The sequence below is a fragment of the Labeo rohita genome, chromosome 17, assembly GCF_022985175.1.
Source record: "Labeo rohita strain BAU-BD-2019 chromosome 17, IGBB_LRoh.1.0, whole genome shotgun sequence".
NCBI lineage: Eukaryota > Metazoa > Chordata > Actinopteri > Cypriniformes > Cyprinidae > Labeo > Labeo rohita.
The window spans coordinates 20270497-20296179 of record NC_066885.1 but is presented as its reverse complement, the minus strand read 5'-3'; the positions used below and the strand labels follow the sequence as shown (position 1 = coordinate 20296179).

General features: G+C 37.4%; 1 protein-coding gene across 2 annotated transcripts in view; it reads right to left on the bottom strand.

The window, feature by feature from the left end:
* Positions 1-25683, bottom strand: part of ldah (lipid droplet associated hydrolase) — a 62228-nt gene that overhangs the window by 21429 nt on the left and 15116 nt on the right. The window contains exons 3-6 of one of the 2 annotated variants that reach the window (XM_051134193.1): positions 24880-25014; positions 11666-11835; positions 1812-1869; positions 1629-1733 (exon numbers count right to left, since the gene is read on the bottom strand). In XM_051134193.1, coding sequence (XP_050990150.1) covers positions 1629-1733; positions 1812-1869; positions 11666-11835; positions 24880-25014 — 468 coding nt within the window. Of the gene's footprint in view, positions 1-1628; positions 1870-11665; positions 11836-24879; positions 25015-25683 lie in introns of both variants that reach the window. The other variant, XM_051134192.1, reaches the window with a different exon arrangement.

Below are 25683 nucleotides of genomic sequence, written 5' to 3'. Positions count from 1 at the left end.
TCACTGAAGTGAACAGAAAGGTTACGTGAGAGTTGCACTTTAGCTGTGTGTATTAGTGATTGGAATATTAAAGATTATCACATGCTGAGATGCAACCTGACAACAAGAAAACATCACCGCTGCCAGCTGATATTTCTGTGCCAAAAAACACATAATATTTCGTCTGATGCTTATTGTGTCATTTGTCTGACACAAGACACCTAATACAAGAATAGTTCTATATTGAGGCCGCAATGGTGATATAAAGGCCCAAACAGTATTTTGTGTACTTTTTCAACATCTATATAATGACCGAGGGGGCAAACTGTGGACATTTTGGAAAGTGGATTAAAGTCATAAAATGAACGTGTGTGAATAAGTGAAGTGAAAGAAACCACACTAAAATGTGTTAAAACAAGCTAAGAGTACTGCACTGTTGTGTAGATGACAAATTAATTATTGGACAAACACACAAGGGCTGGAAGAACCGGGACAATTAAACAACCAGTATTTGGTTATTTATTGTATCAGTCAATAACTTCTAACCAGGCACAAAAAAACTGTCTGTTTGAAGTTCAAATATTTACCAGTATTTTATTTTTATTCTCTCAATATTTAATTTTGAAAAGCAATTCAAGTAAATATTGAGTAAAATAACTAATAAATTTACATGTTTAAATTTACATTTATATACATTTTAACAACAAATGCCTGTGTTGTCTAGCTCTGCCATGTGCATGCATACTCTTTGCAGTCCTGTTCAAGACAGTTAAGCTGATGACACACGGGGCAACTTTTTGAGCAATTTTGTCGGGCAACTTTTTTTGAACAATGTTGCTTGGGCATTTAGCCACTAAGAATGGGTAACATATTAATATCTGGATAGTTAAGATTAGACTGTGTCTCACCTGGTTGCCCATTGATGGAAACATTTCCAAAAGTTGCCCGGCAACATTGCAACAACTCAAAAAGTGGCCCCTAGTATCATCAGCCTTAGGGTATGTCGAAAATCTCCCATCTCATTTTCTCCACCAACTTCACAATCGTCCTACATCACTGTTTTACCATTTTTTTAAAAGGAGTTTGACCTTCTTCTTTGGATGTCACTTTGTAATCACTGGGTCAGTACTTTTGCAGCGATGTAGAACGATTTTGAAGTTGGAGGAGAAAATAAGATGGAAGTTTTTCGATATATCCTAACTGTCTTGAACCGGAATGCACAGAGTTCACGCAGAGCTAGACAAGACAAGCATTTGAGGTTAAAAAGCATATAAATATTTTTTTTTTTTTGGAAATGACCGATCATTTTGATAGATAAGACCCTTATTCCTCGGCTGGGATCATTTAGAGCCCTTTGAAGCTGCATTTAAACTGCGGGCACCATTGAGGTCCGCTATATGGAGGAAATTCCTGAAATGTTCTTCTCAAAAAAACTAAAAAAAACCCTCTTTTTCATGACAGATCACTGTATTGCCTTAGATCAATCGACATGTAAACAGATCGTCTTTTCTTCTTTACTTAGAGCAAAAAAAAAAAAAACATGTATGAACATTACAACTTATTTTACCTTAACCACGGAAAGATGTCAAGACGTCAAGTTTAAGTCCGAGCTTGTTCTATGGAAACAACAGAGTAAAAAGTTTACTCACCAGCACAGTCTACATTGATCAGGCTGATGGTGGCTGGGATGATAGAGGTGTCCGATGCATATAAATTCCTTAGAGCCAGACGCACCATGCCGACCTTCAGCCTCTCTGGAAGGAGGGAGAGCAGAAAGATGGGCAAATAAAAGGCGTACCGCAGCCGGCAGAGCACAGGGGTCATGACCTTGCCTTGAGGGGTACAGGCCATGCGCTCAATCGTGGGGAAGAGCATCACCGCCTTCACAACCTGAGGACAACAAGTACAGATGGAGATTTTTGAGATGAACGTAGGTCAGGAAAACTGTGACCATCTACTTTTGGTTAATTAAGTTGACACTTTGGTTAAGTAACTGACAGTTAGAAAAACAAGACCAGCAGAACAAGATGTTACTTACTGAGATGCTATGCATAATATTTATGACAGCATTGCGAGCACTTTTAATCATAACAAATGACATATCTTAATTTCAGTGCTTAAGAGTTATCAAACTATGAAAAATGACATGTCTGTGCTCTCACTATATTATGAAATCGATAGGAGAGACAAGGGAAGGAGGGAACAGAGAGGAGAGAGAGACTTCCAGAAACAGGAAACACCTGCCTCTGTTTGGCCATTGAGTAGAAGGCAGCTAGACTCATTCAGTGAGTAAGACAGAGTGGATGTGCTTCATCTGTCTCTACAACCCTTTGCAGTTGCAGCCAAGTATTTTTCAATGAAACTAAACAGTGCAATATCTTCAATTCTCTTGTGTAAAATATGTGATAGCCAGCACAATTCTTTGTCAGCAGTGCCAAATGCAATCTATTCAGCTTCAAACCACTAAACTTCAAACTCAGCTAGTTCTGCAATCCTGAAAGAGCACTGGTTTCATCACGCCCCGGCAACAGGCGAACAGGCAAAGTTCTGCTGCCGCTGAATTTATCATCTAAACGGGCCTTAAGGAACTGAAAAATATCTATTGCTGTCAGTGGAAAAGATATCAAAATCCAAATGGATGGGCGATTCACAATCCAGAGTCCCTCTGCCGTAACAAATACAATACAAACATCAAAAAAGAGAAGATCGAAAGAGTTGTTTTTCTGAACAGATGCTATGTGGTTGCTAGATCATTATAAGCGTCTATTAGAGCATTCCTATATGGCTGCTAGCGTGTTCACAGCAGCTAACAACTTACTATATGGTTGCTAGTGTGTTCTAAAGGCTCAGGTATACATCTTTTTCCACGTTCTGCTCCATCACGTGCACATAAAGAGCGAAGGATGAACGAGCTTGCACATGTCCACACGGACACAAAAACTGGGCTGTATGTGGACAATTCTGAAGGTGAAAATTGGGAAGGCTCGAGTATATTTCGCTTTCCGTGTTCCGTTCTCTCTCGCGCACAGCTTTCAAAGTATAGTCAAACGCAGTTAAGCACGCATGGATGAGTTTAACACATGCCCAGCACCACCTAGCAGACTCAAGGTGCATTACCGATTTGTAATATTTTATAAATGTCGATAAAAAACTATTGCAAATTACTGCGTTTCTATTAACTGATGTTATGTGACTAAAACTTAATTTTTTCCTTTCGCAATAAGCCATGACGACCGATATTGGTAGGTTTAAGCATATTGCAGCCACCGCAATAGCCATTATTTTTAATCAAAGGTGACGTAGACGTGTATATTTAGCAAAGCAGCTTGGAGAGCCACTTCTGGGGCGTGTCGGAAACGTGCCACTAGTTACTACTAGTTATAACATGAAATAAACATGAACGAACATTAGAAGGTAAGTTGCTTTAACCACGGAAAGATGTCAATACACAACATTTTTCAAGTTCAAGTCCACCTACGTTAATCTAATCACTCTCCTGTCTGGTTTCGATGTAGGACAAAATTTTGGATTCTGCTTTATGATTGGTCATATCACCTGTCAATCAAACTCCCAGCAAACATTAAAGTGCAGTTTCTAGGGTGTTTTGGGTGATTTCCAGAGTGCAGTTATGCAGTTGCTAAAGTGTACTAAACCGGTGGTTCCCAAATCTGTTGCTAGGGTCTACTATGTAGATGTTAAAGAAGAAATTTACAGAACAAAAATTTACAGATAATGTACTCGCTCTGTTGTCATCCAAGATGTTCATGCATTTCTTTCTTCAGTCGTAAAGAAATTATGTTTTTTGAGGAAAACATTTCAGGAATTACCTCCATATAATGGACTTCAATGGTGCCCATGAGTTTGAAAGTTCAAATGCAGTTTAAATGCAGCTTCAAAGGCCTCTAAAAGATCCCAGCTGAGGAATAAGGGTCTTATCTAACTAAATGATCGGTCCTTTAGAAAAAAAAGGTAACATACCAATGTAGGATGATTTTAAAGTTGGAGGAGAATATGAGATGAGATGGTTTTTTGACATACCCTAACTGTATTGACCAAAACTACATATAGTACACATGTGCATTGCAGAGCTAGACAAGGTAGTTGTGGTTGAAAAATATATTAAGTTTTTTTCTTTAAAAAAAACTGATTGTTTCATTAGATAAGACCCTTATTCCTCGGCTGGGATCATTTAGAGCTCTTTGAAGCTGCATTTAAACTGCATTTTGGACGTTCAAACTTGCGGGCACCATAGACGTCCAGTATATGGAGATAATTCCTGAAATGTTTTTCTCAAAAAACAATTTCTTTATGACTTAAGAAAGAAAGGTATGAACATCTTGGATGACAACGGGGTGAGCACATTACCTGTAACTTTTTGTTCTGGAAGTGAACTCCTTTAACCAATTGTTATGCAGTTGCTAAGGTGTTCTAAATATGAATAATAGCAATAGCAAAAGTGATAGTGGCCACTAATAAATCTCTACAAACCCGTCTAGTCCACATACGGCTCCAGGAAGCATTCAACATAATACTTTTCATCTGCTATTGCACTGCTCATCCTGATGTCCATCACTTGTCAGACCAAGAGAGAGAGAGTGGAAAAGAGCCAGTGAAAGAGAGAGGGAAAGGTGAAGAAGAGGGAGTGTGTGCAGAGCAGGTGATCTTTGATGTGCAAGTAGTGCTTTTGACAAGAAGCAGTTCCTCTTCCTGGAGGTCACAGGAATGTAACAGAGAACACAGAACAATCTGACAGTCTTTGGGAGTGGCCCTTTAATCAGAGAGACAGACGGCCAGTCACACACACACACACTTCTGCTTCTAGAGGGTTCCTTCTCTGGTACAGCCGAGGTCAGGAAGGGGGAAGGAGTTCTCTGCATCTGGAGAAGGGGCGAAGAGAGTTTAAACGTCACAATCTGACTTCCACGGATCTGAGATGTGAGGGTGCGATCTGATAGTGGAGGAATGTTAATGATGTACAGATCTACTGGAGCTTCAGACAGCATGATGGATCATACGGCAGTCCAGACCACATCTCTTTCAACTCAACCACTTACAGTGAGTATCTCAATGGAAATGTGTTGCAAGGGCCGCCTCCAGTCACGTCAGCACCGCTCTGTACCTTTCAAATGTAGCCTTGCGGCCAGGCTCCCGAGTGGAATACGTAATGAACACTTCTGGAAGGCCCACCTGAAGTTGATAGTGCTCCATCACTGCTAACCTTAAACGCCAAGTGCCTCTTTGGGAAAAGAGCGGTCAGTTCCTGCGGGAAAGCATCCCACGTCACTTTAGACAAATGAACGCACCAGGTCAAGCCAGGATGCCAGGCCACCATGACCCTTACTCTCCACCAGGCCGAGGGAAACCGCTGCCCCTTGCGTTCCAGACCAAAAGATAACAAAATTTTGCTGTAAGTGTTTTCTCAACCGTGTGACTGCATATCGAATGAGCTGGACGGTCCGAGGTCACGTCTGGGAGCTTTAAAATCTGGAGATGTTGTGAGGGTAATCTGAGCCAGGGCTGTGTGCTGTAATGTTTATGCTTGTGTTTGGCTCCTGCTGTGACTGTAACAATGTTTTATTTGAGTGAAGTATGAAATCATACCAATACTTCAGGACTGTCGGTGTGACCTCTGCTCTCCGAAACGAGGCCCACCCAGAACGCTGCGACACACAAGTTAACCTACACACCCAAATCCTCATGTCCTGGAAGAGAAAGACACGTTGTTGTGTCAGGGGAACTTGTGCGTGCCATCAGTCCACTGAGGAGAATGACAGGACTTGTTAAGCATTCCTCCTTACAAGGATCTTGAAGAATGCCTTCGGCTTTCCAACAAAATGCATCTTGTACAGATTAGCCAGTATTTTGTTTAGCACCTTTCAAAAGAACTATCGTTCATGTCACTGTCATGCACATTTGATTCTGATTCTCAAGCTTGCGATTCAATTCGATTTCCGTTTCGATTCAATCAATAGATTATTTTTGGATATATATATATATATCAGGTACAGTACATGAGAGTTGGTTGGTACTACATTACTACAATATTGAATGGGAAAAATTAACTGATTTGTATACAAACGCTTAAATTATCCTCAATGAAGTTTGTATAATAATAAAGTTATAATTACATAATTATACTTCCACTCAAGTTCGTTTTTTGAAATATAAACATTTAAATGGTGGCTGTTTATTTAAACATAAATTAAACATTGAAGAACAGTAAAACATTAAAATGAATATGTTATATGGTGCATGTATTTAGCAAAGTCATCCTCTCTACAGTTCATTTTCTAGCCGACTAACAAGTTTTTGGTCAACGAATATGTTTTTTCTGAGGTAAATGGTATGTTTTTTGGATGTTTATTCATGTTTATTCATTATTAAAGTGGTATTAAAGCAAAGGAGATAATCATTTTATGTGACGTTTCTCTACATCAATCTGTCACTCCACATTAAACAGCGCCAAAAAAACATTTTTTGTTTGAATATCATAATAAAATGGACAGAATTTAAAAATCGGAGACTTTGTTTCATATCAAAAGCATAAAGCATAAAGCTTATTGTGATTTATTAGATAGGAGGGGCTCTACAATGTTTTGTTCATTAACTGAAAACAGGCCAGACTAATCGCTCCTTGGGATTTAAGAATCAATGTTGTAATTTCGTAAAAATGAGAATCGATCAAAATACCCAGCCCTAAATAATAACTTCTGCTTATTAATTTCTGTTTAAATTAATGTCCAGATTATTGCTGTAAATAACAAACATGGCATGTAAACGCTGGATCCCACTGACTGTCACTGTATGGACAAAAAAAAAAGCTTTTAAAAAAAATACAGATTTAAGAAGAATATGAGGGTGAGGAACAGAATTTTAATTTTTGGGATGACTTATTCCTTTAATCTATTTTTGATTGCAATCAGAGTAATAAAATCCAAAGCAACACTTCAGCCAACAGCTGTTAAACCAAACTATACATCTGCGAAGACAAACGTAGGAAATTACATCACCTTCCCAGGGCACATGACGAGAAGGTTGCTGCAGGAAGAGGCATAAAGCATTTGCCTCACCTAACACTCCCAAGAGCTCTACCTCAGGCTGAGGTGTCAGGTGGAAAAGGCCAGTAGATTTCTACCTCTTTTGCAGCCTCACATATAAGCAACTAATCATTTTCTCACTTCAGACTGTTTGTTCTACAACTGGCACATACACAGTGTCACTTTCTTACAACAAGCATGTACTTCAAAGGCCATAGGGAAGACTTGTGAACTGGACTCATGTCAGAGACATACAATTGAGCACCTCCATATGCAGTCAATCAAGCTCTTCCTCTAGCTTTAAGGAGGTTTTCCAACCTACCCCATGCTGCTCCTGGTCTGAGGCTGAAATCTGCTTTCTCCTCCAGAAGTGCACTAAAGAAACCTCTACCATCATTTAAATTGACTGGTCTCTTCCATTCCAAGATAAATATCTTGAGCCCATAGTAACAGTTTCTGATTATCACACATCATATGTTACCAGGCATAATCGCCAGGTTGGCTTCCTGGCAGCCTGCAATCTAGGACGAAAAAGGAAATCTTTTTCCTCCTTCGTGCATGTTTGCTCCGAGCCATGCCATATCTGCCTACATCGTACAGGGATTTAACAAGCCATAATTTGAAAAGAACAGTTTCAGACGGGTTTACAAAAGGCCCACATGGTTGGCAATGTTTTAATGGCTTGGAATGAAACATTTTTTAACAGATTATGAAAGAGGAACTTCGAATCGATGAGTGAGATTGGGAGGCTGTGTGACTATTAAGAAGAAAAAAAGACCAGCTTTTTGACTGAAGTTTCTGAACTAAATCACTTAAAGTGGTTTGGACGTGGATTGTCTCCAAAAGTATCAGAACATATTTTTATCGCACTGCAAAAAGTGGTACATAACTCCGCTGGCCCCATTAAAAAGCTAAAATCCATTTCTCTTTGCCAGGAGGAAAACACGCCCCTCTAGTGAGAGGAAATACTACAAAAAAAAAAGTTGAAAGAGAAAAAGAAAAAGATTTCAGGGTAGAGAAAATGCTTGAAAATCAAAATGACGAAGAGCACATCTTAGGGTAGGAAAACCCCAGAGGGAGAATGAAAATCAAGGTTCTTTTCCATGTTATTTAATCTCTTGACCTTTTACACAGCAAGGAAGGAGAACAGAAGTGTCTTATTAAGCTGCTGATTGGCAGTGTCTAACTCTGCTTTCACACATTACATACTTTCATGCAGCGACCATGTTTTGGCGGCATGTCCTGCAATGGCAAAGCTGCAAATCGCTGAGGTGGTCTGCGGAGGTTATGCAGACTGCATTACTGTAGCCATTATTCATACTCTTTTAGGTAGAGAATCAGTAGTACAGTCTCTAGACAAGGTACTGAAACTGGGGTCTTTTTTATCAATTCACTATCACTCATTTAAAACAAAAGAAAGTGTTCAAAGAGAAATAAATTAAACAGAAAAAAAACACTATACAATTATAAATATTAAGGGATTAGTTCACATCCAGAATAAAAATTTCCTGAGAATTTACTCACCCCCATGTCGACTAAGATGTTCATGTCTTTCTTTCTTCAGTGGAAAGAAAGTTAAGTTTTTTGAGAAAAACATTCCAGGATTTTTCTCCGGGGATCAACTGGTTGAAGTTCCAAATTGCAGTTTCAATCCAGCTTCAAAGGGCTCTAAACGATCCCAGCCGAGGAACAAGGGTCTTATCTAGCGAAGCGATTGGCCATGTTCTTAAAAAAAAAAAAAAACAGAAAAAAAAATAATAATAATTTATAGGGCTGCTCCCTAATAGTCAACTAACCGTTAGTCAACTAGAAGAACATTTGTCGACCAAAACTTCACCTATCGTTCATCGACCTCAAATATGGCTTATCATCTAAAATGTGTTAGTTACAGCAACTTTACATGGCTGTTCAATCTAATGTTAACCTAGAAAAATATGTGCTATTGAAGTGTTTGGGGTGTGGAAGCTGAACAGTAGTGCGCTTACTGCATGACAGATGGAGTGACTCTTAAAATACTCCATCATTTTTGGTCATACAGATTAAAACAATACATCTTTCGAATGTGTGAAGACTACGTTTATTTGTGTGCACTCAGAATAACAACAAAACGTTGCGCTTTTGTAAAATAATGAAAACAACCAGGATGGGCTTTCTGCTGTCTTGGTCTCTGTGAACTTGAGGGCAAAACTCGGAAACTCTGTGTACACTTGCCTTACGAACATGAAAAATATATTTATAGAGAGTGAAACGTCTACTTTCAAATGAACAAATTCAAATGGAAAGAAATATTCTCAGATTTTGAAATAATGTAACGTGCATACAGGTGCATCCACTGCGGAGATGACGAGTCAGTGTCGCCAGCTTCATCTCTTACAGGAGAAGTCCACTTCCAGAACAAAAATTGACAGATAATGTACTCACCCCCTTGTCATCCAAGATGTTCATGTCTTTCTTTCTTTAGCCGTAAAGAAATTATGTTTTTTTGAAGGAAACATCTCTGGACTGCTATGGTGCCCCGATTTTGAACTTCCAAAATGCAGTTTAAATGCGGCTTCAAACAATCCCAAATGTGGTTGTAAACGATCCCAGTCAAGGAAGAAGGGTCTTATCTAGCAAAACAATCAGTTATTCTCATTAAAAAAATACAATTTAAATACTTTTTAATCTCAAACGCTCGTCTTGTCTTGCTCTTCCTGAACTCTGTGTATTCTGGTTCAAGACAGTTAGGGTATGTCGAAATTGCAATCTGCAATCGTATTTTCTCCCTCAACTTCATCATTTCAAAATCATCCTACATCGCTGCAGAAGTACCGACCCAGTCTTTGCAAAGTAAACATGCAAAGAAGATCAAACACCCTTAACAAAAAAAGGTAAAACAGCGATATTGGATGATTTTGAAGTTGAGGGAGAACATGAGTTTTTCGACATACCCTAACTCTCATGAACCGGAAAAAAAGTGGAGGCAGAGCGAGACAAGAGGAACGTTTGACATTAAAAAGTATGTAAATTGTATTATTTTTATGAAACTAACCAATCATTTCACCAGATAAGACCCTTCTTCCTCAGCTGGGATCATTTACAACCGCATTTGGGATCGTTTGAAGCCGCATTTAAACTGCATTTTGGAAGTTCGGGGCACCATAGAAGTCCAGTATATGGAAAAAAAATCCTGAAATGTTTTCTTCAAAAAACAATTTCTTTACGACTGAAGAAAGAAAGACATGAACATCTTGGATGACAAGGGGCGAGTACATTATCTGTCAATTTTTGTTCTGAAAGTGGACTTCTTTAAGTCAAAACAAAGAACAAAGAAAGTTTCACTAGTTTATCAATAAATTGTAAAAATGTTAATGCACCTTCCTTGCTGTTTTACCCCGACACATTCATAATCATTACTTTTGCCGGTGTGCTGTGGCTTTATGCATACGCTTGAGTGCTTCATAGGCTATGTAGGCAATTAAAGGCTTATTATATTGATTTAAATGGTTTATTAATAAACGTGTGATTAGTCGACTAATACTTAAAATTAACGACTATTAGTCGACCAGAAAAATCTTTAGTCGAGGGCAGCCCTACAAACTGATATACTTTTTAACCACAAATGCTTGTCTTGCATTAGCTAGACTTCACGCATTACATAACCAAGTTGAAAAGGTCACATGTGACATAGGCGGATGTACTGACCCAAAGCGAAAGTGCAAAGTCAAACACCCTTTAAAAAGAAAGGTAAAAAACAATGTTGCTGGACAATTCCAAAGTTGGATGAGCATTTGTGGTTAAAAAATATATATATATATATACATACATATATATATATATATATATATATATATATATATATATATATATATATATATATATATATATATATATATATATATATATATATATATATATATATATATATATACACATATATATACACACATATATATATATATATATATATATATATATATATACACATATATATACACACATATATATATATATATTTTTTTTTTTTTTTTTTTTTTCGAAAATGACCGGTCATTTCGCTAGATAAGACCCTTATTCCTCAGCTGGGATGATGTAGAGCTCTTTGATGCTGCATTGAATCTGCAATTTTGACCTTAAACCCATGATCCTTGTTGAAGTCCACTATATGGAGAAAAATCCTGGAATGTTTTCCTCAAAAACCTTCATTTTTTTTTGACTGACAAAAGAAAGACATGAACATCTTAGTTGACATGGGGGTGAGTAAATTATCAGGAAATTTTAATCGTGGAACCGAAGTAATCCTTTAATGTATTAATGTAACAAAATAAATGTATTCGATTAGGAATTTAAACTGAATGAAAATTATTCATGCAACTTTGAGATTTCATTTTGTAAATTAAAAAAGATTTTAAATGTGCTGAAATTTGCTTCTAAATAAATAACACAAAAATCTTTCCAAATCAGACACATGCATTTAATGTTAGATTAAAAGTCTTGTTAATTTATATGAAATAAATGTTTTTTTTCCTCCTAGAAAAGGGAAATGAAGTTTCATAATATATAAATATTGTAAATAAATATTCATTAAAAAGTGTGACCATATCCAGCAGCTAGTAGCATGTGTCAGCCACATGGTACTTTAATGGACTTTCTCATCCAGTTGCTTGTACCTTGAGCTCTGGGTCTCTCTTCATCATCTCCAAGATGATGTAGCAACCGATGGAGTGACCGATCAGCAGCAGGTTGGTGTCCCGAGGCACATGCTTTCGAAGGAACGCCAGCTTGTGTTCAATCTGCCCGTCTAGGCCAAAAACATCCTCCTTCTCAGTCACAGATGCATCTTTGAAAGAAAAAGAGGGAAAATCTGCATAAATCTCTCACACCAAATCCGATGTACTGTACACCATCATCACATGGTGGCCAGGACTGTTGCCAGTACTTTCATCATGACCTAGAACTAATAAATACAGCAAATAATATAATTAGACAAAGCTGCCTAGTTTGATTGATTGTGGAGCTCCAATCACAGCTGAATGTGAATTGTAAAGGATCCAGAAGACACATTAAATTGTTAAGCGCTCCATATAAGAACTTTTCTTTCATCATCTTGATCTTGTTCTTCATTATTTCTTTGGAAAGGAGTAAAATTACGCTCTATTGAACAATCGCAGTAACTGGAGATCCTGATAATGCTTGGCAGGCTTTGATATTAATATCTTCCTACAGGTGCTGAATTCACCAGTATGAACCCGAGAAAGGGTAAGAATTAGAAAGACAATGGACTGCGCAGAAACAAAGGACTGACAGAAGAAGAGAGAAGAAGCTGGACTGAGACGGGGGAAGGCTGAGGCATTTATCACTGTGATGAGTTATGGGAGCAGAACTGTTAATGATGAGACAGGGGGAGAGAGGAGTACTAGAGGGGAGAGAGAAATAACTCATATTAGCTTCAAGACATAAATAGACAAAGTGCTCCTTCATGAGACATCTCAGAAAATATGGTTCCTGGAGCACACTGCATCTTCTCCTCTTTCTAAAATAATAAAGATATCTCAACTGACGTAGTTGCACATGGCTAATTACTTAGACCTGTTTTATGATGAGATGTGCTGGAACAACAACTCCTAAGGGACTTATGGATTACCTCAGATTGGACTGTTGTTGAAAGACAAATGAATATATTCTTATAAATTGTCGGCAACATATTGAGATCGGACACCCTTTTAAAAAATAAAAAGTGACTGATTTCAGAAATTAATTTTTTTCAAGCAAAGTGACTCAAATATTTTTTTAACATTGCTTTCATGATGTGTGCGACACTGTAAAAGAGATCTGCTGCTTCCACAGACATTTATACAGAAGATAAAAACAGATTTCAGTAAGGAAACGATGTTGGATGGGGGTGTTAGAGGGCGAGCAGGATGGATGGAGGAGCAGGAGGGGGACCACTAAGACCAAAAGGAGTGCATATGACCTTAAGGTACAGACACATGCAGGAGAGATAAAAAGGAAGGCGAAGAGAGGAGGAACCAATGAAACCCATTCAAAAAGTTCAAAACATTAAATCATTTTCATTGCATAAAATACCAATGGATGTACAAGAATGATAAGATAAGACAGGGTAGAAAAAAATAAAGACATACACATTAAGAGCGGTCTGAGACAAAACGCATGTGCAATACAACTTAAAGGGAACCTGGGGCTTATTACAACGTAAATGATGTCTCTTACTAAAATATGTAGAAGGAAAATCCATGAAGATTTATGTTATTTATAAAATCCACCTTGTTTTATACATATTTTGGACTATGGGGGTGCCATTATTTCGATTATGTGAAATGGTTTCACTCTGTGAGCTACTGGCACTACCTTTTGATATTTTTACCGCAGCACAAAGCGATGTAAGTCTTCACTGCCTTCCTAACACAGTAAGAAGAAGAGAAAAGAATGGGAAGATGCCTGTGGACAAATAAAACTTCCTAAAGACCGCCATCCTCATTTTCTCCACTTTAGCCCTCATGCCGGTGAGGCTCTAAGAAGACCACAGCTACTGAAAGAGCTTACAAACGGTAAAGATAAGACAAGGTAGATGTCTTAACATACCGGTAAACATACCGATGCTTGTCACAATGCTGCAGCCACTAAAGGAGTTTCTCAGAGTGGATTTCATTTGATATCCAGGGGCGTTTAGATAAAATCAATAGTACGACATTTGGTTTAAGCCTACACTTACATCCATCACCACCTGTAAGCTCTTTCATTAGCTGTGATCATCATATCTGCATTTTTATTTTCAGATTTGCAGGGGCGGATCTACCGGGGTGCCACCCTAAGAAAAAGCTGTGCCACCCCAGAATTACCACAGACTAAAATATAAATGTAAGCAGTGTTTAATGTGCTAATTTTCAGCCACAGCGATGACAGCCTAACGCAAAATAATGGCAAATGGCAAAAAACACATCTTTAAATAAAATGTGCACGATGGTTGCACGTGCACGCAGCACGCCCAGTGTATTCGACTTCATTTACAAATGACTCTTATGAATCGGTTCTTTTTGAGTCAAAAAAACAAAGCGCGGCCCACTTCACTAATGAATTGTTTTACATGTGTTCGTGAATTAGATAATTACTGTCTCTCGGCTAAATCAGAAGTCCTCTGAGAAATCTAATCCCGTCCGGATATGTCTGAGATTTACTGCGTAATTGTTTGGTGATCCGATTCTCTGACCGCTCGCTCAACTTTCATCATGGATATAGGCATTTTTGCCGTATCCAACAAAACAATAATAGCATGAAATCAATAAGAAGATGCTGATCACGGAAACTAATAGCAGAGCTATGTAAGCATCTGGTCATATTGCAGTTGCAGTAAACTGTAGCACATGTTGTACACCTTCAAAAGTGTGACTACCACATTTTATTTATAACCATTTTTTATGTGTAGCCTACTGCATTTTTGCAGAACTAAAAAATGACTACCTAGATATATAGTCTTGTGTCAGGAGTAAAAAAAAATGTTTTTTTAATTATTGTAAGCATTTAAGAATACCTGCAAATTTATGCTGGCTTGTTTAAGTCTTGTTTAAAAACATAAATAGTTTGGTCAGTTAGATGTTCTAGATGTTGGTTGCTAGGATATTCTGGGTGGTTGCTAGACTCCTGCTATGCAGTCGCTGGGGTGTTGCTAGATTATATGGTTGATAGTGTGTTCTGGGTGATTACAGACATTCCCACCTCTGTTAATAACAGAAAATCAAACACTGTTTCCAAAACTGATCCAGTTTCAGTGCTTTGATATTATAATATTTCTTTCTAATGTTAGGAAATTAACAGTAAATCATCAACATTAACATCTTAAACTTGCAGTAAAATGTGATTTATACCATCTAAGTAGTAATTTAATAGAATAGCATGTAGTCTTTAGTGATACAAGTTCAGAAACATTTACAGTATAACCTGTTTAAGTTTTTTTATATTGTTTACTGACTTGGTGCCATGATGGACACTGAAATGTTATTTATTTTTTCATTTTAAACAGTAAATGATTACTTAATGGTAATGCAAAATTTGTGAACACAATTGTGTATGTCAGACTATAAATCCCCAAAAAACTATGCATGGGGGCTTGCTTTGGTGTTGCCACCCCTCACAGACCCCATGCCACCCCTTTGCCACCCTAAAAAATATTGTCTAGATCCGCCCCTGCAGATTTGTGTGCTGCGGTAAATATAGCAACAGGTAGCGCAAGTAGCTCACCGAGTGCAACCATTTCACTGCATCGAAAAAATGGCACCCCCCATAGTCCAAAATATGTATAAAATGTTTAAAATACTATATACCCATGCTGCAACTGGAGCTGTTAGCCATGCCCAGGCCCAGCTGTACGGAGGTACTAGACCGTGCTAAAATTTAGAAAAATGTAATTTAGGAAAAACGTTTTGAAGTATTTTTTTGTTTGTTAAATATAAGTTTTTGTTTTTTTAAAGTAACGACAAAGTGGCCAGCGGAAGACTGATAATAGTCTGTTAAATTTTGCCTTCTCAAATCATCACGACTTACCTAAAATAAAATCTACAGATATAGAACAGTTCAAGTTAACAACAATGTTAGTTTAAACATTAAACCTAGATAAATGTGTGCTATTAGGCGCATATCCAATTATTTGTGCGGGGAGCTAAAGTGGCTTTGCAGGACACAGAGTCGCCAGCGCGATCACTTGCATTTTTTTTCAGTGGAAACAATTTAAAATATTCATTACTTTTTGCTGATAAAGGTAATAATACATCATTTGGAACTGTAAAGGGTCTACTTTTATTTGTGTGCACTCATAATATCGACAAAATGTTGCAAACGGTGCTTCTATAAAATAAAGAAAACAAACATGATGTGTTTCTGTCGTCTCGACAGGAGCACGTCACAAAAACGAACCGAAACTCAGCGGATACATACCTCACAGACATAACTTAACAAATCAAAAACAAAAACTCTTTCATTATATAATCTGTAAAAGATGCATAGATGCATTTTTCTCTAAAGGCGCATCCAAAGAGGAGACGGCGAGTCAGGATCGGCAACTTCATCCTTGCGACACTGACTCAGAAAACACTAGTTTATTAATAAATAATTCAAAAATCTCCTTACTATTCCCCCGACACACTCATGGTAATAACTTTTGCAGATGCTTTGCGGCAAGCTTTAGCTTGTGTGCACTTGAATGCGGAACTGTTCAGTAGCCTAATTTCATTGCCAGTAAGTTCAGGAATGAATGGTATGCGATTTATGACAGAATAGTCCCACAACTGATCGGTCATTTTTTTCTCACGTCTCACCTTTAGCAACAACGAATCAAAACAGATACATTTCAAGTGGCACGGGGAAAAGACACGGAAAATCAGAAAAGCAGCTTGCACATCTGGTTAAAAATGAAAGGCCGTCAACTGACACTTAAAACGGGAAGCATCGCCAGCAGCAAGAGTCAAAAGCTCGTCCACAGTTTAGTAAATTTTGGCAACCTCTTTAAGTTATTCTTGACTGCGTTGTATTGACTGCTTTGGTGCGTTGCAATACAGTAGGGCATTGTTTTGATGCTTACCCGAAAACATTGCTTTTTTCCCTATTTTTTTTTCTTGCCCCCCCCCCCGACTCAAGAGTCAAATGTCACCCATGTGTTAATGTATTATGAGTTATAATGAAATCTTTCTGAGAAAGCCTAAAATGTTAATGTTATACACATAATATTATACAGGTAAGTCTTTTTTTCTCAAAGAAATGAACCGTTATCTTATTAAGCAAAAGTTTACATCAAAAGTCTTTAAATTAGCCCCCCCCAAAAAAAACAACACTGAAAATATTAAGACATTTTTTTCTGAGCAGTAAATCAGCATATTAAAATGATTTCTGAAGAATCATGTGACAATGAAGACTGGAGTAATGGCTGCTAATATTTTAGATTTGCCATCACAGGAATAATTGACTTTTAAAATATATTTCAGTAGAAAACATTCATTTTAAATTATAATTAATTATTACTGTTTTTATAGTGTTTTAGCGTGAGCATAACAGATGTCTTTATTTTATTGGTTATGACAGTTTTGGGATACTGAGTAGGACCTTAAAAGGGACTAACTTTGGAGCATACACATAATATTAAAAAAAAAGTATTTAACCAATAATATTTTTTTAAAAGTACTGACAGGCACTCAATCCAGGGCTATTTTCATTCATGAATGTAAGCGAGAGATAGACACTGAGCAATGAAGTCAGTGACCTGTGCATGCACACACATTTAGCTCTCCCCAACCACTCCTTACCCCTCATTTCCCATTTTCCAAATCCGATCTTGATTTTTTTCCCGAAGGTTCCCACTGAAGTTTGCCTACAAAGGGGCCCTACATGTTTATCTACCAGCACAGAGGGGCACTATGAGCTCAGAGCCCAAACACCAACGAGAGCAGTTTACACATTGAGTGGCCTCTCAGGATTACCTCATGAACATTTAAGACTATCCTACTCGTAAAACATACAAAACCTACATCCAGCTACAATGACCTACCTACAGTCACCTATATCAAAGCAATCTTTAACTGTGGGAAAAATGGTTAGACAGAATCAAGAAATAAAAAATATATGTAATTATATATATAAAAAAAAAAAATTATATACAAAATGATATTACAATAAACCCCATTTTAATTTTTTTAATAATACTTTTTTGTTTGTTTTGCCAGCTGCATTTGTTAATAAATATATATTTTTTTAAATCTATTTATTTTTCTGTTACTAGTGTCATTACCACTTATAATTAAATTTCTGAAAGACCGCTTTTTCTAAGTAGTGTAGAAAGATGCCTAAACAACTACATGGCTAGATTTTTTGTGCGCTGCTGAATTTTGCATACAAGACCTGGAATGCATACTAAGAAACTAATTAATGTAAGGCATTTTGATCCTAAGGTTATATAGATTTATCCTATGGTAAGAAATCCAAAGGATATCCTTCTGGATATGGAACAGGAACAAAAATCAAAGCAACCTGTAATGGGTCCAAAGAAGCATTTATGCAACATATGGCGAAAACAAATTCCTCAATATAAAATAACGATCTGTTGGCAAGAGCAAGCGATGTATAGGGAGCAGGCTGTTAAGTGATTATATCCCCCTCTCAAAAATGTGCAATGAATGTGTGGTGCATGTTTCATCCAGGGATCAGGTTACTGAATATTAATGTCAAGAGGAACCACAACAGAGTGGTGTTACTGATTAAAATGGGTTGATACACCGGCCTTGTCCTTTTGTTTTTGAAACACAGGAGAAGGTATCTGCATGTATGCTTAAAGAAATAATTTACCCATAAATGAAAATGTATTCAAGCTCAGGCCTTCCAAGATGTAGATGAGCTTGTTTCTTCATTGGAACATATTTGGAGAAGTTTAGCGATTGTTCTGAATCCTCTGTAGTGAACGGATGCCGTTAGAATGAAAGGTCTAAAATTAATTTTTGGTGTTTTCACCCTCGAGAGAGGGGCACAGGATCATGAAAGATCCACAAGACAAAACTTTAACTCAGGACACCCGAAGCGCAAAAATGCTTATCGGCACGCTGCCCACAAGGCAGTCAGCACTGACATGTCGGTGGATATGAATGTGAGAGGACAACGGGATGGACAGGGAGGAAGTGTTATGGATTATGAACTGGTATTTTAGCCAGAAGACATCCAGGTATTTAGACATATGGTTTAATATAGCACAAATAATGTCTCTTACTGAAACATTTAGTAGAAAACCCATGAAAGATTTACGTTATTTAAAAATCCACATCGTTTCATTGCCATTATTTCGATGACATGAAATGGTTGCACTTAGTGAGCAATTGGCACCACCTATTGCCTTTTATACTGCAACAAAACTCGGAAAATAAAATACTGATACAATGACCACAGCTACTGAAAGAGCTTATAGGTGATATATAGGAGATATAAGCGTAGGCTTAAACCAAACGCCGTATCATTGGGTTTTTTTCCCCCCACAAGGAGTCTAAATGTCCTGGATATCAAGTGAAATTCATGCTGAGAAACTCCTTCAGTGGCTGCGGCGTCATGATAAGCGTCCGCATGTTTACATCCTGCCAGGATGGCATCTAGCGTTTCTTGTCTCTGCCGTTTGTAAGCTCTTTTAGTAGCTGTGGTCTACTAAAAGCCTAAAAGGCATCAGGGCTAAAGTGGAGAGAACAAAGACGCAGGTCTTTAGGAAGATTTATTCATCCACAGGCATCTTCCCATTCTTTTCTCCTGTAAATATCACTAACAGTGAAGACTTACATCGCTTCTCTTCTTACATTCCTTCAATTGAAAATTACAACAAAAAGCTGCACAATGTGGCATCATATCAGTACGTTTTTTTTTTTTCCAAATTGTGCTGCGGTAAAAATAGCTGGTACTACAGGAAGCACCAGTAGCTCAGAATGCAATGATTTCACATCAAAATAATTTCGCCCTCCATAGTCCAAAGTATGTACAAAACAACAAGTATTTTTTAAATAACATAAATCTTCATGGGTTCCACTTCCAAAATAAAAATTCCCTGATAATTTACCCACACCCTCATATCATCCAAGAAAAATCCTGGAATGTTTTCTCAAAAACATTAATTTCTTTGCGAAAGAAGGAAGAAAGAAAGACATGAATATCTTGGATGACATGGGGGTGAGTAAATTATCAGGGAATTTTTATTCTGGAAGTGGACTAATTCTTTAAGCCATACAAGTCTTAATACCCGGGGTTCCCTTTAAATTAAAAATGCTTTAATGATGGACTTTATTTTTACAAACACAGCTCTTTGTTTCACAAGACATTAATTGGTGGACTGGAGTTGTGTAGATTACTTGTGGATTACTATTATGTTTTTATCAGCTGTTTGGACTCTCATTCTGATGGCATCCATTTACTGAGGATCCAGTTGCGAGCAAGTGATGCAATGCTAAATTTCTCCAAATCTGTTCTGATGAAAAAACAAACTCAACTGCATCTTGGATGGCTTGAGGGTCAGTAAATTTTAAGCAAATTTTCTTTTTTTGGTGAACTACTCCTTTAAGAATGCATCTGCATCAGCCATCTTTAGCATACAAAATGAAAAACAGCTTGTTGCAACTAACAACAATTATTAAAAAGAAGTATTAAACAACCTTTGTTCAAAAAAGGCCAATAGGCTTCCCACCAATGCCCATGCCCCCAATCAGCAAGACAAACATGAAACCCAACCTGACTTCAACTGGTCACAAAAGGTCACATCAACCAAAGAGCTCAGAACAATCTATTTCCCTTTTACTATACCCCAGGCAATCTTACAAGAACGAGGGAAATTCCTTATTTATGCCTGTTTTAATAGCCTGGGCATAAATGGAGGGTAATTTGGTCATATCAGAGAAGGGAAAGTAGATTTTGAGTAGTAGCTCTCTTAACACGCTCTGACAAAATGAATGAGATGTGTAGGTCTGGAGGACGGCTTGACCCAGGGCAGGGTTATTGACATTGGCAGAGTTATTGACATTGGCAGAGTGCAAAATGTTCCCCATGTTTGCATTAACAGATATTTTTACTGTAATCAAAAGGCATCAATCACAATTCGCCAACCACAGGAACAGTTCCTCCACAGAGATTTGGCATGTTTACCCCACCACCATTTCCCCCTGCTTTTGTTTATGTTTCCGAGACACAGGGATGTAATATCACTTAATATATGCCGTTAAATACGACCGGCCCTATATTGCCAAAGGGACTGAAGTGTTTGGCATTGAGAGTTTAAGATCTCATCAATGAACTCAATGAAGCCTCTCTGTGGCTGTGCTGGACTGGATGAAATGAGGTTTCTGTGGGATCCGATTGGCTGTGCCTGCTGCTGACCGCTGGCTGACCAAGTGCTCTTTGAACAGCAGTAAATCAATGGGCAGCATTCACAAGGAAAGCCACCAGTGACTTCTGGACAAGGAAGTTGAAGCCTGAAAACCTGAAGTTGTTTGAAGGGTCATCGCAAGAAGAAACCGCAAACTAGATCTGACGCCCAAGTCAGTGACGCCATCGTCCTATGGAAAACAAATGGAAGGCCACCAATTCTACAATCAGATTTTTGAATCACAGTTTTAAAGTAATAAGACGTAAATTTAGTTAAATTAAAAATAATTTACATTAGTGTTATTTTAATATTATTTATATACTATTATAGTTTTTATTAACCCTCTGGGGGTGACAAAAATGCAACATGTTTTGTGGCATTTTTTCCTGATAACGCCGAAAAGAACTTAAAATGCTCCCATCATTTTTGATTGTACAGGTAAGAGCAATACAATAATAAAATAAACACAACAGACAGGGCGCGCAACTGAAAAAAAGCACAAATACCAGGGCCTGTCAAAACTTCTTCAGGGCCCAGTGTTGCCATGTCTGCAGTTTTCCCTTGAAATTGGGCTACTTTAAACACTGTTGTGTTTTTGATATCTGCGGGTTGAAGCAACCCCAATAACGTCATATTTAGCCCCTAAAATAAAAATTTACGAGGGAAACCCTGAACAAAGAACGTGTATTTTGTCCCCCGAAACTGGGGCGATTGGGCTAGTTTTGAGTTGCAATTGGGCGGGTTTTGTGGTGAATACCTGGCAACCCTGCCAGGGCCCTCAAAACACCTTCAGACCCCAGTGGGTTAATATGCCGAATTAGCATTTATTTGTGATTTTCAGTTTTTATTTCAATCATTTTTTTAGTTTTTTAGTTTTTAAATATACATTTTATTTTTATAACAGTTTTAATTATTTATAGTTAGTAATTGTAGTTCCTTTTCTTTTTTCAGTTAGTTATTGCAACACAGCAAAAGTAATAAGTTTTTTGACCACACCCCGTGTCTGCCATTGGGCAAACAAACAGATAGTCCCGCCCCCAAGTCATACCATTGGTTGAGCCAACATTTCAGTCCGCAAAACTGAAAAGAAAGCATCCAAATAATTACTGAAAGAAACTATCCACACTATGAAGTATCACTTAAACAGTTTATTTAATCTAAAATCAAAAATAAAAAACACATGCCTGCATAATAAAAAACAAAAGCTTCCTAGGATCTCTTTAGCAGTTTTTGGTTGATTACAGTTTGGTATACTAAATCCTCAGCAATGAGAAGCAACACAAGCAGCTATTTCCTCGGACAGGGGCATCTGCGAACCAAATGGCAGAACATGATGAGGGATGGATCATTGAGATGAACAAGACAATGTGCTGTGGAAAGAAAAGGCCAGCATATTTGATACCGGCCCGCTTAAGACAGCCATTGATGGTAATCAAGAATGTCACTCATAATAGCGAGATTGGAGAAATAAAATATAACTTTTAATTGCGTCCCCTCTTTCATCTGCGCTGGCTTGGCAAACGGCTGCCGCCTGTTGTCATCTCTTGGCACATTTGAATCCGCTGCTGAGTTTTGACTTTTAATCATCCAGCTTGTGATTGCACAACATGATATGAACAGCAATGGATGTTATTGTCTGTTGTGTGAGCCAGAGATCAGCTGTCTGTCACTGAATACTTTAAGACTGTGATTCCAGTAAAAGTATTCCATGTGTTCACAATACAAAAAAAAAGCAATTGTTTGATACTTCAGTTTGTAAAAATAATCTATACTGAATGAGCTATGAGAGAGAAATTTCAGATGCTCTTCTGGAAGTTTATTCTGCTAGATCTACTGATTTGATTATGGTCATTTCTGGTGATCAGATGGCAAATACACCACCATATTACATACTGATAAATACTCCTGACAGTAGACCTGATCTGACCAGCGTTCACCTACGCTGCCCAATCCATCAAGCGAGCCAGTAGAAATGCTGTTTTTGGAGATCTCAGCCATCTGCATGTGGTTTGTCTTATTACAGGTGAGGGCTTGGTAATGTCTTTCCCACGTAGCAAGCTCAATAAAAACGTCCATGTTGCTTTATGGATGAACATGCTGGACTTTCATATACTGGTTCAGGCAGAGGAGGGAGACACGGCTTGGCTCGTTCGTCAGTCCCGAATGCATTCCACCTTACTGTGCGCTCTGTGAAAGGATTCCAGGAGGAGCATCCCGCAATCTGACAGACACTACAAACCAGCACATCAGTCAGGACGGAGTACGGCTGTGCCTGAAACTGTCAGTCGGGGACTTCACAGGCAGCGTTAGCATATGAAGGTACAATATCTCCCAAATAAAGTGGTTTCAAAGTGTCTTTGAAGGCATTACAATGTGAAGTTTAATGATTTAAAAGGGTCATGAATTGAGAAATCAAAATTCCATTGATCTTTTGACATAAAATGTCATTGTACTATAAAAACATCCTACGAGTTGTTGGCACTGATAGCCTTGTGGGCAGTGTGCCGACATACAGCGCCGTTGTGCTCCGGGCGCCCCATGTTCGAATCACGACTCAAGGACCTTTCCCGATAACGACCCCCACCCCCCCATCTCTCCCACTTCGCTTCCTGTTAATTCTGTCCTGTCCTGTCACAATAAAGGCAAAAAATGCCAAAAATAGATTAAAAAAAACATCCTGTAACTTTCATAACTTAAAACTTTCTTGTTAGTCTAAAAACAGCTTATATTGAAGTCAGTCTGCCAAAATGACAGGCTGTACAATGTGCCACTTTATGGCGTAACAGTAGGGATGTAACGATATTATCAATATCATGGTCTTGATATCAAGACATATCACACGACAACATGAAACGATAGGTCCTCCAGGCAAAAAGTGTAGTAAAATATGAATTAGTGCTGTCAAACGATTAATCGCGGTTAATTGCATCCAAAATAAATGTTTTCTTTACATAATAAATGTGTGTGTGTGTGTGTTATATATATATATTTTTTTAAAAAATTTACATGTATATATTTATATTCATATAATTGAGATTATATAAAAGTATTTTTAATATATAAACATAACATATTTTTCTTAAATATAAACGTGTATTTATACATACACAGTACACACATATTTATTATGTAAACAATTTTTTTTATTTTGTATACGATTAATCATTTGACAGCACTAATATTTAAACTTATGCTAGTATAAAAGGTTTTTAAAGTAGTATTTTGGGCCATTATTCTTCTTTCATTATGCTAAAAAATTAAATCAATTAATATATGAATACTATATTACATTTATTATATTTAATAGCATTTATTAATAATAGTCTAATAAATAAATAAATAAATAAGTATTTTTAATAATAACTTCTTAATATTCTTAATAAAACAATTGTCTTGATTATAATAATAATAATTACTATTAATAATAACAATATATTAATTGTTATTATTATTATCTTGAATGGTAAATAAAGGGGAAAACCATCTAAAAAGTACAAATTATAAACAATTATTCCTCTGAATAACCAAAATCACTTAATTATCTGCTGCCATCTACTGACTCATTTTTAATAGTGGTAATAACATCACACTGAGTGAGACCACAGCAATCTGACAGAGGTTTCTGCAGACGATCTATGATGATACTTTATGATCGTTCTCTCTATGACATTATTTAAATACAAAAAGTTACAGACTTTATGAAGTGCTTACATGTTAGCTCATGACAAGCAAAACAATTCTGACCATCTGCAGATGGGTATTTGTAATACAATCCAAATCTGAAAAGGCTGGCACTCTGAATTAACTTTTAAAATGACAATCTACTTTGAAGTCCATCAACAACAGAATTGGGACAATTGCATTTACATGATTGTCCTTGATTTGTTTCAATATAGGTCACACATGATCACTTTTACACCTTCAGAAGGTACTGTACGGTTATGCAGTTGTTCGTATCCACATGGCTGTGTAGTTTGCGTAAAGATGAAAATGTCCCACCTTCAATCATATCATAGGTTTCTGGAGGCATACAGTGTCCTGCATGACTCACAGCCCACACAGGATATCTCCGGATGAACGTCTGATACAGAGTCCACATGTATGTTTTGTAGAATCCCACCACACCTGGGTTACCTGTGGAAAGGTGAAAACTTAATTTAATTTTTTCTAAATTTTTATACTTTCACTTCTGTGAGACATGGCATTCATTGTTTAGACAAGCGCAGACATTTGTTCCAGGTCTGCTGGCGTAGCTCTGCTGCTCTTTACAGATGAGGTTAACTGCGAATGAGAGGAGATAAGGAGATAAATGGCATCTCTGATACCCAGCTGCCTTCAGTACAGAACAATGGGCACTCTGTGTGGTCACAGGGAATTCACTCTCTCGCTCCAAAGAGTATCGATGGGCCACAGCCTCACAGGCCAATTCCTTCACCATAATTTGTGTGTGTGTGTCTCTGAGATTACACAAACACATTACACCAGTGTTTGAATAATAATGTTTGAATAGGCTAGGTGTTAAAGAATCACCCATCACTGGAGGTAAACTAATTTTGGGACTATTGGGAGTTATGTAAATGTAACTCCAAGGCACTACAATCCAGACTAGACAGTAATCAAAAATTCTCTTTCTCAATTCATATTAACAAGCAAAACACCATATACTCAGATACTACGTAGCAAAGTTTACACTGAATAAACACACACAAAAAAAAAGTCAGATTTTTTTTGTTTTTGTCTGGACCAAACTAAGCAAAAATATGAAAGAAGGTACATTTGTTATTTATATGGTAAGTTTTGTTT